This window comes from Natator depressus, chromosome 4 (genome assembly GCF_965152275.1).
Source record: "Natator depressus isolate rNatDep1 chromosome 4, rNatDep2.hap1, whole genome shotgun sequence".
In the NCBI taxonomy this organism is placed as follows: Eukaryota; Metazoa; Chordata; order Testudines; family Cheloniidae; genus Natator; species Natator depressus.
In genome coordinates this window covers 114,699,793-114,713,474 of record NC_134237.1, presented here as the reverse complement: position 1 = coordinate 114,713,474, position 13,682 = coordinate 114,699,793, and the positions used below count along the sequence as shown (strand labels likewise).

At 42.9% G+C, this 13,682-nt stretch overlaps 1 protein-coding gene across 2 annotated transcripts in view; it reads right to left on the bottom strand.

Annotated features, from left to right (window-relative positions):
* The window catches only part of NSG1 (neuronal vesicle trafficking associated 1), a 34,730-nt gene extending 22,572 nt beyond the window's left edge, over positions 1-12,158 (bottom strand). Inside the window, exons 1-3 of one of the 2 annotated variants that reach the window (XM_074951687.1) lie at positions 11,867-12,158; positions 10,009-10,142; positions 3,481-3,597 (exon numbers count right to left, since the gene is read on the bottom strand). In XM_074951687.1, the coding sequence (XP_074807788.1) occupies positions 3,481-3,597; positions 10,009-10,137 (246 nt within the window). In that variant the 5' untranslated portion in view covers positions 10,138-10,142; positions 11,867-12,158. Of the gene's footprint in view, positions 1-3,480; positions 3,598-10,008; positions 10,143-10,943; positions 11,382-11,866 lie in introns of those variants that run through there. The other variant, XM_074951686.1, reaches the window with a different exon arrangement.
* Between the last annotated feature and the right edge of the window lie 1,524 nt (positions 12,159-13,682).

Genomic DNA, 13,682 nt, shown 5'->3' with positions numbered 1-13,682 from the left:
TCCACCAATAGAAATTGGTCCAAGAAAAGATATCACCTCACCCACCTTGAGTCTCTTCAGAGAGAAAGGTCATTCTTAAAATTGATTCTATCCCTTTAAGTAGATCAATAATGAAACCTTTAAGTATGTTTTATACACTTACATTTCTTCCATCTATTAAAATGGCTTATTGAAATAGTAGGGAAAAAGATACCAAACTGTAGGATGTGAATAATGAAAACTGGGGGTTTTTTTTGTTTTTTTTAGGAGGATGCCTCTTTTGCTTTCCCATAACCGCTTGTAAACATTTAAACAACTGTTTGTTACTTCATAGCACATGACTTGTGTTGCAAATAGGCTTTGGACTTTGGCTGTGTAGTTTGATGTGTGCATAGATGTCAAGGATAATGTCTGAAGAATTCATTTGCCTTTGTAAGTACAACATGGGTTATAAAATGTACTACAATTTTTTAAAAAAGGCTTGAAATGTATTGGGGAAACTGAAACATTTACTTTCCAAATCATTTACATTGTAAGTGTTTCTCTACCAAGGTTTATTTCACAAAAGGTAAAAGCATCATCTTTCAATTGTGCTCTAGTGTACCACTTTATTTCTGAAACTGTTGTGTGCAGCCGACAGCGTGTGCATCACTATACCAGTGTTCAATGGGAGGAATATCAAACATCTAGTGTGAAATCCTGGCTCCACTGAAGTCAATGAGAGTCGTAACTGATTTCAACTGAATCAGTATTTCACTCCTAGGTGTCAATGCACCTCAATTCTGACCTGCAATAGCTTCTTCCTCTTCCCACAATTCCCACCATAGGTCTCTTCTGAGCAGAGACTGCCAGCCATGCTGAACTATGTGTAGCGATTCTGTGTTGTGGACAACTTGTTGGAGACAAGATAAAAACCTCTACATGTAATTCAATTGAAGCTGGCTTTCCAAAGGTGACAGAATAATTCCCCATATTTCTCCACAGTAGTTCCACAGACATCTATTCACACTCTAAACTAGCCATTTAAATTCATGTCCATACCAGAGTGGTAACTTGCGGAAAACCAGAATAGGATTCTCATATATAGACAATGTTCATATTCTGTCCATTTTGGACACTTTGGACAAATCCTGATTTCAGTTGCATTGAAGTAACAAACAGAATCTGACTGTATATATCTAATTAAGCTATAGGGAAAAATTACACTTTAATTCTACTCTAAAACAATTTCAGCTCTATTATAACTATGATAGTGTAGTCGGAATGAATATATTTTATAACTTCTTATTCACCCAACTGCTGAAACAAATGAGGTATATGACATATGCACCTGTTGTCTTGCTTAGTTTGTCATAATGTAGAACTTCTTAAGAAGCACAGCTTTAGATGATCTGCACTACTGAATCCCTTTGTCCTTATTTAAGGACTACATCTTGGAATACACATGTGAATTATTAGTAAATATGTTTGTTTATATTTTTAGTGCAACTTTATGTTTTTAGTCTGCAGAAAGCATATCCACAGCTGATGTACAATACTAAAGTCATTAAAACAGCTTCTGAAGCTTTTTCCATGCACACCAGCCAAAGTCAATATCCTACCAGTTAAATAATGCATTTTATAATTATAGCAAATATTTGACTTTCAAACAAACATCCTTTTGCTCTCTCAGAATCAGCAGCAGCAGTTAACACGATGGTTCACAATTAATAAGGACCCAGGAGAATATCCCACAACAATCTCTTCTTTTCATCTGCATATTTATGAAATTTCATCAATTATTCATGAACTGTTTACTACTGGAAGTGGTGAATATAACAATTGTCTCTGCTGGAGAAGCAGTCAGTCTTTTCTAAAACGTTACAAAGCAGCATAACTTAATCCTAACGCTGCTATAAGGAAATTGAGGGACACTTTTAGGGCTTGATTGTTCTGTATGAAACTACTGTTTTCTATTAAACAAACTACAATTTTCCTAATTGGTCAACCCCTCACGCCCTCCCTTCAGAAACCTAGACATACAGCCATAGTGTGATTCATCATGCAATCCCCCAGAGATAAAAAAAAAAAAAAAACTTACAGAAATCTCTCTCTGATGCAGCAGTTACCTAGCAGCACTACCTAGCAACCCTGTAGTTTGAGATTAATCCCAGAGAGGTAATTGTAAAGTCATATCTAAAAGACATTTTGTTTCAAGTATGCTTCTAACTGCTCAGCTGTACAAATTAGAAATGACTACGCAACAATATTACAAGCAATGTACTTGTTGCTCAGAGAGGTCTTCTTTGCTCAGCTCTCTCTCAACACAGGCACAAAGTCTCCGACTCCACTGTTGGCTATATGCATACAGCTTGCTTTGATTTCAGTGACAGCTATCTGTACACTTCTGAGGGCAGCTTTTGGCCTAAAGAACTTTCAGAATCATTGTTCATGCGTGGTTGCTGTGTTCTATTCTGCATGCTAAAAAGAGTATGTTCTTCTCTTGACGTGCCCACAAAACTCCCACTAACACCAATGGGAGTTACACATGTGCACTGGGAAAAGAATATGGTTCTTTATTTCAGCCCAGCATTTTATCTCCAAACTAAACCTTAAACCTTCTAGCCATGTTTTAGTCTGTGCACTTTAAACTGCCATCACATACTAAATATTTTAAAGATGTTTTCTGAGTGAACTTAATGCCTGTGCAAAGTGCCAGACAGACAGGAAACTGAAGTTTGACAGAACAGATACAGAAGCTTGCCTTGCTGCTAACATTTCATCACTTTGCCTTGCTAATATGGCTCGAGGAACCCTATCCTGGGGCGGGGGTGGAGGAATGATTCAAGTCTTTTCATCCGTTAAGTCCTTTGTTTCTGTCAGACTACCTACAAAGGGAGTTATTGTGATGTGGACACATTTTCACCAAGGAATGGACTTAGACCATCCACTTTCACTGAACAGGCATCAGATGGTAAGAGTTTTCAAACATCACTATACTAGGGGATAAATTTGAACTAGGAACAGAGCTGTTTGCCACCATCTCACTAATTCCCTGAGCCACCAAATCAGTGCATTCAAATTCACCGACCATCACAAGGAATAACATTGGGGAAAAGACTGCTCCTTTAACGGAATGTGTTTGATACGGTAAAAAAATAAGCAAAAAAAGAAAGTGGATGCCTGTACAGTACTTCTCCCCTAAAGCTAATGGGAGTATTAGTCACATAATGGGAGTTACATGCCCATAAGATACTCGCCACTTCATCATGCTGAACTTCCACGGACAAACTTCAATGGGATTTTTGTCAAAGTAAGGAGTGAAGTACCTGGATGTAAGGACTGCAAGAGTTGGTCCTAATTACTAATGCTGAGATACTGTAGTTGCACTCAATTTTTAAAAAATTTTCTGCCATATCTTTGTTCTTTAAATCAAGTTTTCTTTGACTATAGTTGGTAATTGATTGAGTGTAGTTCTGTAACAGCAATTGAGTTATTAACAGCATAGATAGCCTTGCTTACCTTAAATCTTTCCGAAACTCCTTCAGTTATGCTGATTGTGAATTCAGCTATTTTGGGGGTACGAAATTTTCCTTTCTTGCGATCAGGTTCATATTCTGTTTTCGTTTTGACCACAACCTTATCAAAAACATCAACAAAAAAGCGATTACTAATTAGATCTGTACACCCTAAGGCTTATTTCCCCAAAACACCTAGCTTTGCACTAGACATGGGACTATTCTTGGTCATAGCTTTACATATGAAATAATGTAAATTTCCCAATGCAATTAAAAGGATACCATTGTTACATTCTGGGGTGCAATCTGGACTGGTGAGGAGTTGTCACCACCTGCCCTGTAAGCTTGGGTGCCTCACAGTGCTTTCCTGTTGTAACTTCAACCTGGGCTGCTCATAACTAGCCTACCAACATGTAGATCACACCCTGATTGTCTGTGTGCTAGACAGCCCTGACCCCAGCAACCTGTCAACAGCCTAACTCTGGCTTTCATCAGTCTGGGTTACTACTTGCAGTGTGACTCCAGCACACTCCCAATCCCAAGTTTTCCCAAAACTGTGTGCTCTGCAATGCCCAGCTCTGTCCTGGAAAGTTCAGAGAAATAATATTGTTTGTTTATTCCTCTAAAGACACAAAACAACATCACAGCTTATGAAGCTAACCAGGGTAAATAAACAAACACAGCACTGAGTAAAAATGAAAAAAATTAACAAAATAAACATAGGTTAAGTGAGTTCAAGTATAAGGAAAGAAGATAGAAAGAGTTACACAAGTAGAACAAAACTAGAGCCTAAAAATCTAACGAGATACAGGCTTTATTCAAGATAGTTCCTCTCACCAGCAGGAGTGCTGGAACAATTTTTATAGCGGGAATGCTGAGAGCCATTGAACCAAACTGTAAACTCGGTATATAATGGAAGCCATGGGTTGCCGCAGCACCCCCTGCACCCTTATTCCCAGCACCTATGCTAACCAGGTCATTCTTCAAGTCATGGCTGACTTTCCCCTCAGTCAGGACCTTCCACAAAAATACAAGGCACTGGCTTCCCTTGTCTTATTAGATGAAAGATCTTTGCCTAAGCAGGTTTCTCACCTATATTCAGTTCCAAACCCCTCCCCTGCATCTTGGTTTTAAGGCCCATCTTTCTCAGCTTGCAAGAACTCTGGCGTCTTGTGTCAGTCTAGTGGTGGATGCCAAAGATGGCTTCCATCTTTACTTCTATTTTCCAAAGTCCAATGAACTTGTTTCAAGAGGAAGGATGACCTCATACTGTTGTTCTCTTCCTGTGGGCTTCCCATCCCCCGGGTGATTTCTATGTAAATGGGACTTCTATTGTTTGATTCCACCATCCCTAATTTACATAGGGACAGGTTGACAGCTGTGACAGTCCCTCCTATCTGGGCATGCATTCATAAAAGATCTTACATGATGCATTAATATTGCATTCAATTTTTTGATTCAATTGCTTATCACTTGAGGTACAGCTCCCTTGTCTTTATAGGCCAGTATGAAATGGATTCTTTATAGGCCAGTTTGAAATGGATTCTTCTGAAAAGTAATACCCAGACCAAGCTTCTCTCTCTTGCTGGGTGTAGTAGACACCATCCTGTCTTCTCTCTCACTTGTTAGTGTGTTTTCCTCCACCTTTTGTCAGCTTGATGGGCCTGTTTACATGTAAATTGATGGAAACACAAACTCCTTTGTTCAGGATACACCCGTTTAACAACTCCCCAACACACCTGTTTACACACACTTCGTTATAATTGCAGCATAGATTCATAATTCTTAATACCCATTGCATACATACATCATGCAAGAATATTAATGATGAGTGAGTTATTAGTTTTCAAATTATACCTCATAAGGCATATTTTGTGCAAAGATTTTTACAATACTGTAGTGTGTAGGGTGTAAATGCAGGGGTGCTTTGGGTCACAACCACCAAGTAATTTTTTGAATTCATTTTATCTACTTTCACTGGCATCAGACACACTACTGATGCTAAGTAATTCTTCCTATTACATATCATTCCCTCATGGAGGACATGAAAATTAAAATATCCTTCCTATCAATTTTACCCTTTTTCAACTAGCAAATACTGATGAATTTCCCTTCCATGTGTTTTTGAGGAAGCTGAAGGGAGCATATAATTAGAATACTATTCCACAAATGATTGGTTTTGTTTAAACGCTGCATTGCTATGTTGCTACATTTTATTTGTGCATAGGGGTGTAGGTGCATGTGAGCACATCAGAAATGCAATTGGTTAGTTCAATCCACTATTGGTCAAGATCAAATATGATGTGGTGCTGATTTGTTTCCCCATTCCTTTAGTATATTTTAAGAGCAGATATAACTGCATCTGTATTTCCCCTCACTGGTCCAGCAAGGGCACCTACTCTCAGGCTTTCAGCTTCCCAGCTGTTGTCCTTCTGGGTGACGATCCACATCTCTCTCCCTTCTGACTGGGGTATTTCCAGGCAGCACAGTTCTCTGCCTTCAGTGTGTTACTCCCAGCACAGACAGGTTGCCCAAGGATACCTACTTGCTTTCTTTTCAGAGACTGTTACCAGGCGTAATTGCTACCATTATAAGATACCACACAACACTTCCTATGCAAGCTTATGTTATTCTTAAGGTAAAAAAGCACTACAAAGAAAATATACTAAAAACAATAAGAGTACCTATACACATTTTAATAAGCTTACTAGAGATCACCCTAACATGGAGTCTGTCAGGAGCAGTCCTTCAACCCCTCACCCAAGGGGATTCCTTCTGGTTACAAGCTCATCACAGCTTCAGCTCAGAACAAGCACCCAGTCTTATGGGGCCTCATTAGGCCCAGTCCTTCCAATCCTTCCCAAAGGATTGGGGCCCGCTCTGGACCAGGGCCCTGTCCGTTTACTGGATCAAGAAGAAGGCCAAGAGCCAGTTTAAAACCATGCTGTTTATCCCAAAATTCTTCCTTTGTTTGTTGGTCCCTGGAAAATCCAGTTTGAGCTAGTATCTGTGCACCCTTCTGGGGAGGAGGCTGGGGAAGTGGGTTTCAAAGGTCTGATAACAGAAGCAGTACATTAGCCTCCCCCTCCTTACTAGAGAGGATACACAACAACACATACACAATTGCATTTTTAGTACAATGTACTCCAAAGATATTAACCCAAATTCAATACGATTTAGCTTAATTCAATAACGTTGATCTTAATTCCGTAAGGTTTGTTCAGGATATTGTCGGTCTGTCACAGTGGTCATCTCTATCAGCTTCAGGGGAATTCAACTAGTGAGGTTTGAAACCAGAGATTGACTGGATCAGATAGTCAATTAAGAGGTCAGTTTAAAAAAAATAAAAATAAAATCGAGTGGATGACAACATAGTAACAATAGCAGTATTCTTTCACAGTAGCATTCTGGGACTGAAAGAAGTGTAGGTCCATCCACCCACCTATCTACATACTGTGTTTTGCATCTATGCTGTGATATTGTTCAAGTGTCAGGCTAACTTTTAAAAAAAATATTTACCTATGGTAGTTAGCTGCACACAGGCCTTCTCTGTAAAGAGACTCCTGAAATCCCATAAGGCCCTAAAAGCCCCATCAAACAATTCCATCTCATCATCATATCCTTAAAATATTCCATACCTCAGTTATGTCCCTATTAATCTCCTGTATTCTAGTGAATACAAATCTAGATTCCTTTATTCCTTCACAAAGATATAGTTCATCATCTTCTGTGGCCCATTTTCAATCTTCTACAACTTTTTCCAAGACCATCTCTATAGCATCGCATTCAAAACTGGGCACAATCCTCCCTTTGCCTCCCAAAGCCTTAAGGATCTGTTCCATATTTTGTCATCTTCCAAAGAATATAACTCTGTATCCTTTTTGGTTTTAGGGCCCAGTACTGTCATTAGATGAAACCCACAGATGTCAGTGGGAACTATACACCTCTGAAAGCAGAACTGTGACACTTAAGCCAGACACTGAACCGAAAGCTTTGGGTTTGCCTACTTTCTCAGAGAAGGAGCTGGCTGAAACAGTGTCTTGAACATGTGATGGTTTGGGCCCAATTCCACAAAACATAAACAATATCTTTAGAATATTACATAGATGTGCTTAGTTTTGGAAACTAGTTTCCAAACATCCTATCTTCATTTTGATTATAATTATGTTCAGTGGCATCATGGGAGTTAATTGGTTTTGGGATTTTTTTTCCCCCACCTACCCCCCTTTCATCATATTGCATAATTGCAGGCATTCAAAAAAAATCACATCCAACTGACAGTGAACATAGTTGTAGCTGCCTGGTTATATAATGTTTTCTTTTGTTTAACATAACCAAAAGTATACTTAAATCAATTCAGCCTTTAATTTAGAAACTGTCAAAAACATCAAATTCTTAGCATTAGTCACTACTCTTCATGAAGGTTTTATGCTTCACTGCAACACCAGAGCTTTGTAACTGCATAAGCTTGGATATGTGAAATATGTACTTACATTTATTACACAAGACTATACTGCTACTTCAGAATTTGATTTCTGTCAGTCCTTTCTACTACTGGCATCTTTAATATGAGCTCTATTAAAAAAAAAAACATTTAAGTCTGTATCAGTGGCCTACGAACTAAGAAGCATCTTACCTGGCTGGGCACAAAAGGGACCCATTGAGGCCTGTAAAATACTCTTCTACTCGTTGTAAATGATTGCACAAAGGAAAGGAAACACCACACACAGATGAGCAGTGGGGAAAGAAGAAATGCTAACCAAATGTTTGAGTCCTCTGTTCGGGTCCATAACTTGCCCTTGGTTCTGCTCACACAACTCCTGTTATCTGCAGTGGGAGTTCTACCCAGTGCTACTTGACCACGTACTAATCAAAGAACAACTTCCAGTAACGACAAACTTAGTACAGCTCTTACTGGATTAACCACAGTGGCTCCATTTTCATTAATCTGCGGCCTGTGGACCACAGGGGTTCCTGGTTCAAGGCTCCGCTTAGCAGCTGAGTAATATAACATGCACACTCAGCAAGTTTGGCCTCTGGATGCAGGACCCTGCTAACTGGTTGTCTGCTCACCAACTGGCAGACACAGTCAGCCACAACAACAGTTTTAAAGCCTTTGGGTCCAATTCTGCCCTCAGCACAGGAATTACATACATGTAACTGAGGGCAGAAATGGGCTCTAGGGCTTTGAAGCCAATGTTATGGGCTAATCCCATCTAAAGTGCCTGCCAAGTGGTGACCACATACTATATAGAAATGTCAATGGAAGTTACACCCATGTAATGGAGGGTATAAATAGACCCTTATTGTCTACCATACATGAACGTTTAGACAATTTTACAGATATTCTTTATCTCTAGGGTAAGAGCACATGAGATTTTCAAGATATGAAACCTATACCTACCATTTATCTAAGAAAAGAACTAAGCCTTCAAAGATTATGAAGCAAAAACTCACCATGAAATTTGTTACCATATGTATTTAGTGACCATTTCCAGTTCAAGTTTATGGCTGCTTATATTATTTTTCAGAAGGTATCAACACCAGAGACCAGTAAGCTTTTAAGTTATACAAACGGACGAATGTTTGAAAAAAAACAATACAAAACACAAAACTGTTTTCTTGTATCTGTTCCATTATGTCCCATAACTGATAAGTATTATCAGATTATTTGTGCGGGGAATGAAAAAATGTCTTGAGGTTTCTGCATTTGCCCTTCTGCATCAAAGTTTGAATAATCAGGCTTTGCGTAAGGGACCACTAAGCAGCGGTCAGGGAGGTGAAATACAAGCCTCTCCCACAAGTGGGCAGGATAGGGGGTGGCAGTCCAACCTTTCTTTGATCCACACTCCAGCCTATGGGCTAGAACAGCAGATACTAATCCACACACCCTATTCAGGAGTTTTGGACCACAGAATCTGTTAATTATGCATCTAGTAGCCCAGCCACTATCCCATCCAGAGCTTCCCCTTTCTGGTTGGCTTATCAGCATGGAGCCCCTTCTGAGACACACAAATGGTGTGGAAGTTCCCTGTGTGGCTGTCCTGCCTGAGCCCACGCTGTGGAGTTCTAAAGCAATGCTTCCACACTGTGGGAGGTCTTACAGCCAGCAGGATACATTTCACCCCCAATGAATTTTCACAGCTGCCTTACAGATTCTGAAGATAAGGGCATACAATGAAAAGAATGACAACATATCACAGACAAGCTTGCAAATACTACACCGTATCCCCAAAGCAACAAAGAAATCTAAATGTACTTGCCACTGATTTTTTCAGTACCATCTAACCCTATATGTGTTTTAATGATAACTAATGGCATTTAAATGAAAAAAAAAATCACTTTTACTGAAATGTTTATGATGATCATTGGCTTAATTATTTATTTTTTTCCCTCAAGAAGAAATAGCCACTCCTTAAAATGCCCTCTAATAAATGGAGTTTTCTAAATGGCTTATTACACAAATGATTCTCCTGTTGTTTGAGAGAGATTGGGTGTGATTCTCTGTGGTGGAAACTGTAGCCTACTGTACCTTATCAGGAGGCGGGAACTGTAGCTGATTGACATCCAGGGGTGTGATCAAGGGGATAGTGTCAAATCCATCCTCCAAAAGGGGCTGCTTTGTGCTCTTCTCGCTGAAATTATTCCCTAGTTTCACCATCCTTCCTGGATTAAAAAAAAAAAAAAAAGAAGTCCTACAAGCAGACACACACAAAAATGAAAACCTTAACACAGTGATAGGTCTTAAACTCATATTGCACCAAAAATATGCCCCAAACACACAAATCCTAAAACACGGTTTTGTTTTGTTTTTTTTCCCCTCAAGCAAAATTTCTTCTGTTGATCTCAAGTGATCTAATTCACTTTTTTACATCACTATTACTTTCTGAATTGTCTTTAGGAAGGCATAGGCTATAATTGTGTCACAGTTTGGGAGGGGGTGGAGGTTGGGGTTTTTTGGTTTTTTTTTTTTTTTGGTTTTTTGTTTTTTAAACAGAAGACTAATTAAAACTCTGTATTCCTTCCCAGTCCAAGGGTGAATGGCATCCTCTCCAGAGCGCTTTCTGGAAGCCCTGAATAACATCAAGTGGAAATGCAACATCCTTCTATGTAATTTATCCATCCATCCCCGCAGTCCCCTCCATCCACACAGCCCCTTTCACCGCATCTCTCCATCTCCATCGACACAGCTTTCCCCCCCACGTCCATCAATCCATTTCCACAGACCCCATCTCTGCATCTCTCTCTGCCCAGCGAGATCGCCCCCCTCTCCGCATCCATCCCTTCTCGGCTGGCTCTGAACGTGCCCATCTCCAGGAGAGGTGGGCGAGAGAGCAGAGCGCAATGAGAAGCCCTCCAGCGTCCTTCCCCACCACGAGATGCTGGGCATGAAGCTCTCCTCCCCTCTCCCAAATAGCCGCAGCCGAAATAGTCGCTACCTACGAGAAAGAACAGGCTTGGACTTACCCCAGCTACTCCTCTGCCTTTTCCCTTTGTGCGGGGCCGGTGGGTGGGTGCAAGGCAGGGGATGCTCCAAGCCCTTCTGTTTCAGCTCTCGGAAATGGCGGAGCTGCTGGGACAGCTCTCCGGAGCGGCTTGGGGCGGGGGGGGCGCGGTGCAGGGAAAGGATCGATCGGGGATGGGTTGCCTCGGGGTTAATGGGCTCGTGCGCGTTGCTAGCAGCAGCAGCGCCTCCGCCGTGACGCATCCGCCGCGTGTCTTAGGGCAGATCCGAGCAGCAGCACAAAGGGGCCCCGGGGGAGGCGCACTACTAGCTCCCCTGCGCCGGCCACTGGTGCAGCTGGAGGGGGGTTGCAAGGCGCCCTCTGCAGCAGCGCTACAAAGGGGCGTGGGGGGCGCAGTTCCCCTGGCAAGGTCCTGGGGCGGCGGCGCGAAGGGGCTCGGGGGGTGGGTGCATTGCTCCCGCCAGAGTAGCCGTGGCATGGAGCAGCGTCGCTCTTCCCGCCTCCTCGAGGTCAGCGCCAGGCGGTACAAGCGGGGCTGGGAGGGGACAGTGACCTCGTGAGGCAGCCGTACCAGCGGGGGACTGCGCGGTACAAGTATGGGGGTGGGCTGGGGGCGTCGCTCCCCCCAGGCTCCCGGTGGAGCTGCAGGTCGCGCGGTGCAAAGGGGCTGGGTGGGGCTGGGGGCTTTGTTGCTGCGGCGCGAGCGCTCGTCGCTCTCTCCCGGGGCAGCGGCGCTCAGCGGGGGCCGAGAAGGGGGCGTGCGGCGCTCCCCGAGCCTGCCCCCTTCTAGAGGGCGATGCTGCGGAGCCGCGTTATGGCCGGGGAGCACAGGGAGGGTCGCGTTGGCGCCCCATCTCTTTCCATTCTGCTGACTCAGCCCCTTAGCACGGAGAAGCCCGCCTCCCTGCCCCCCGGGGCTCGCACCTGTGAGCCGCTGCCTCCGAACACACCCCTGGAGCCAGGCGCCCGCGCTGCTCGCTCCTCGCCTTAGACGGGGGTTGGTGAAAGGGGGTCAAAAACGCTGCAATCCACAACGAAGAAGGAAAATCTGCGCTGAATAAGCCGCCCGGTGCGCCCTGCTCGCTGGTGCAGCCAATCTATCATTTTAATTGCATTGTTTTCCTGGGCCCTGGTAATTGGGAGGACGCGATCCGTTATTCGGCTTTCCTGGCGCTGCTTGCTTTGCTGCTGATGGACTAGGCATAAGTATTTCAGCACCTGCACAACCTCCTCAATGTCAGAGCCAAGTCAAAAAGCGAGAGGAGGCCCCAGGGAGGGGAGACAGCCCAAGGCAATGGGCCACCTTATAACGCTCAAGCTGCCTGATAAGTATGGGTAGGAGATTTTAGGATTTTTGTGCTTCATCGTTTGGACAGTTAACTTTGCCCTGAAGTATTTTCCCCCATCCCCAACTGGCAGACAGATCTGCCGTTCACATTAGTAAAACACAGGAAGGTCAAAACAAACAGAAAACTAACTCTTGTACTGAAGTCCTTGGCACTCCAAGACAGACACAGATCACAAAGCCCAAGCAAGAGGCCATTTTGGGTGGGGAAATGTGTTTCAGGTGCACTCTCCTTCTGTCTTCTGTAACCCCAGGCAACCAGTGTGCACTGCTTGTAATCTTGCAGGTGCAGCACCTTGTGGAAAGCAAATGTAGGCATCCTGAGGAATACTGATTTACATATTATGAAGTCACTGAGGGGATGGAGAGGATAGAACAAGGTTGCTTAGCCAAGATCCACTGACAAAAATCAAAGTCCACCCTCCAAAACAAGACACTGCTCACAACTGATCTTTATAATATGATCATCCCTCTCCTTTCTTGTGTGCTTGCTTTATGCTGTAGGTTTACGCTCATTTCATATGGTGAAGATTTCCTTTGTCACCATAACAGCTAGAGACTAGTTACATGCCTAACTCCCATTGATTTCAGTATCTTTGAGGATCTGGACCTAAGGGTTTATCTATATTTGGGAGTCGGCCATCAGTCCCCAGAAATGGGGATAATAATATGTTGTGAGAATAAATACAAGACGCTTTGAGATCTACTGATGAAAAGTGCTATATGAGAGCTGGGTATCATTACCATTCAAGTGCCAACAAGGAAAGCTGCTATTTGCGCTGGGTGAGTTTACCAAGGGTAAGTTCAAGTGGTAAAATCAGTTATTCACTATTGGTAGCTGAGTTGAAGCTACTCCCAAATATGAACAAGACCTTAATTTTAAATGAAAGCTGCTATTTTTATTCAAGGTGGTGGCTGCATATTCACACTGGTGGGATACATGCTATTGCTTCCACTGTGCTGCTGAAATTCAAGAACCCCCTGGAAAGCACTACCTGTTAGGGGCATACACGCCTGCTTTTGTGGCATCAATAGTTTGTCCCAGTATGTCCCTTGGCCCGTGCTGCTTCCAGCAGCTCCCATTGGCCTGGAGCAGCGAACCGCGGCCACTGGGAGCCGCGATTAGCCAAACCTGCGGATGCGGCAGGTAAACAAACCAGCCCGGCCTGCCAAGAGCTTTCCCTGCACAAGCAGCAGAACAAGTTTGGGAACCACCGGTTTAGAGCTAATGTTAATAAAGAACTATGTGGTCTCCACTACCCAAAATTTCTTCTTTTCCACAGCTGGCTGCCTTTGCCCAGAACAAGTTCACATTTTTAAATTCTATAAATCCCCTAATTTTTATTGTTTAGTGGCATTAGAGTTAGTAGTGTTAGGTGTGTAATGGTGTAAAAG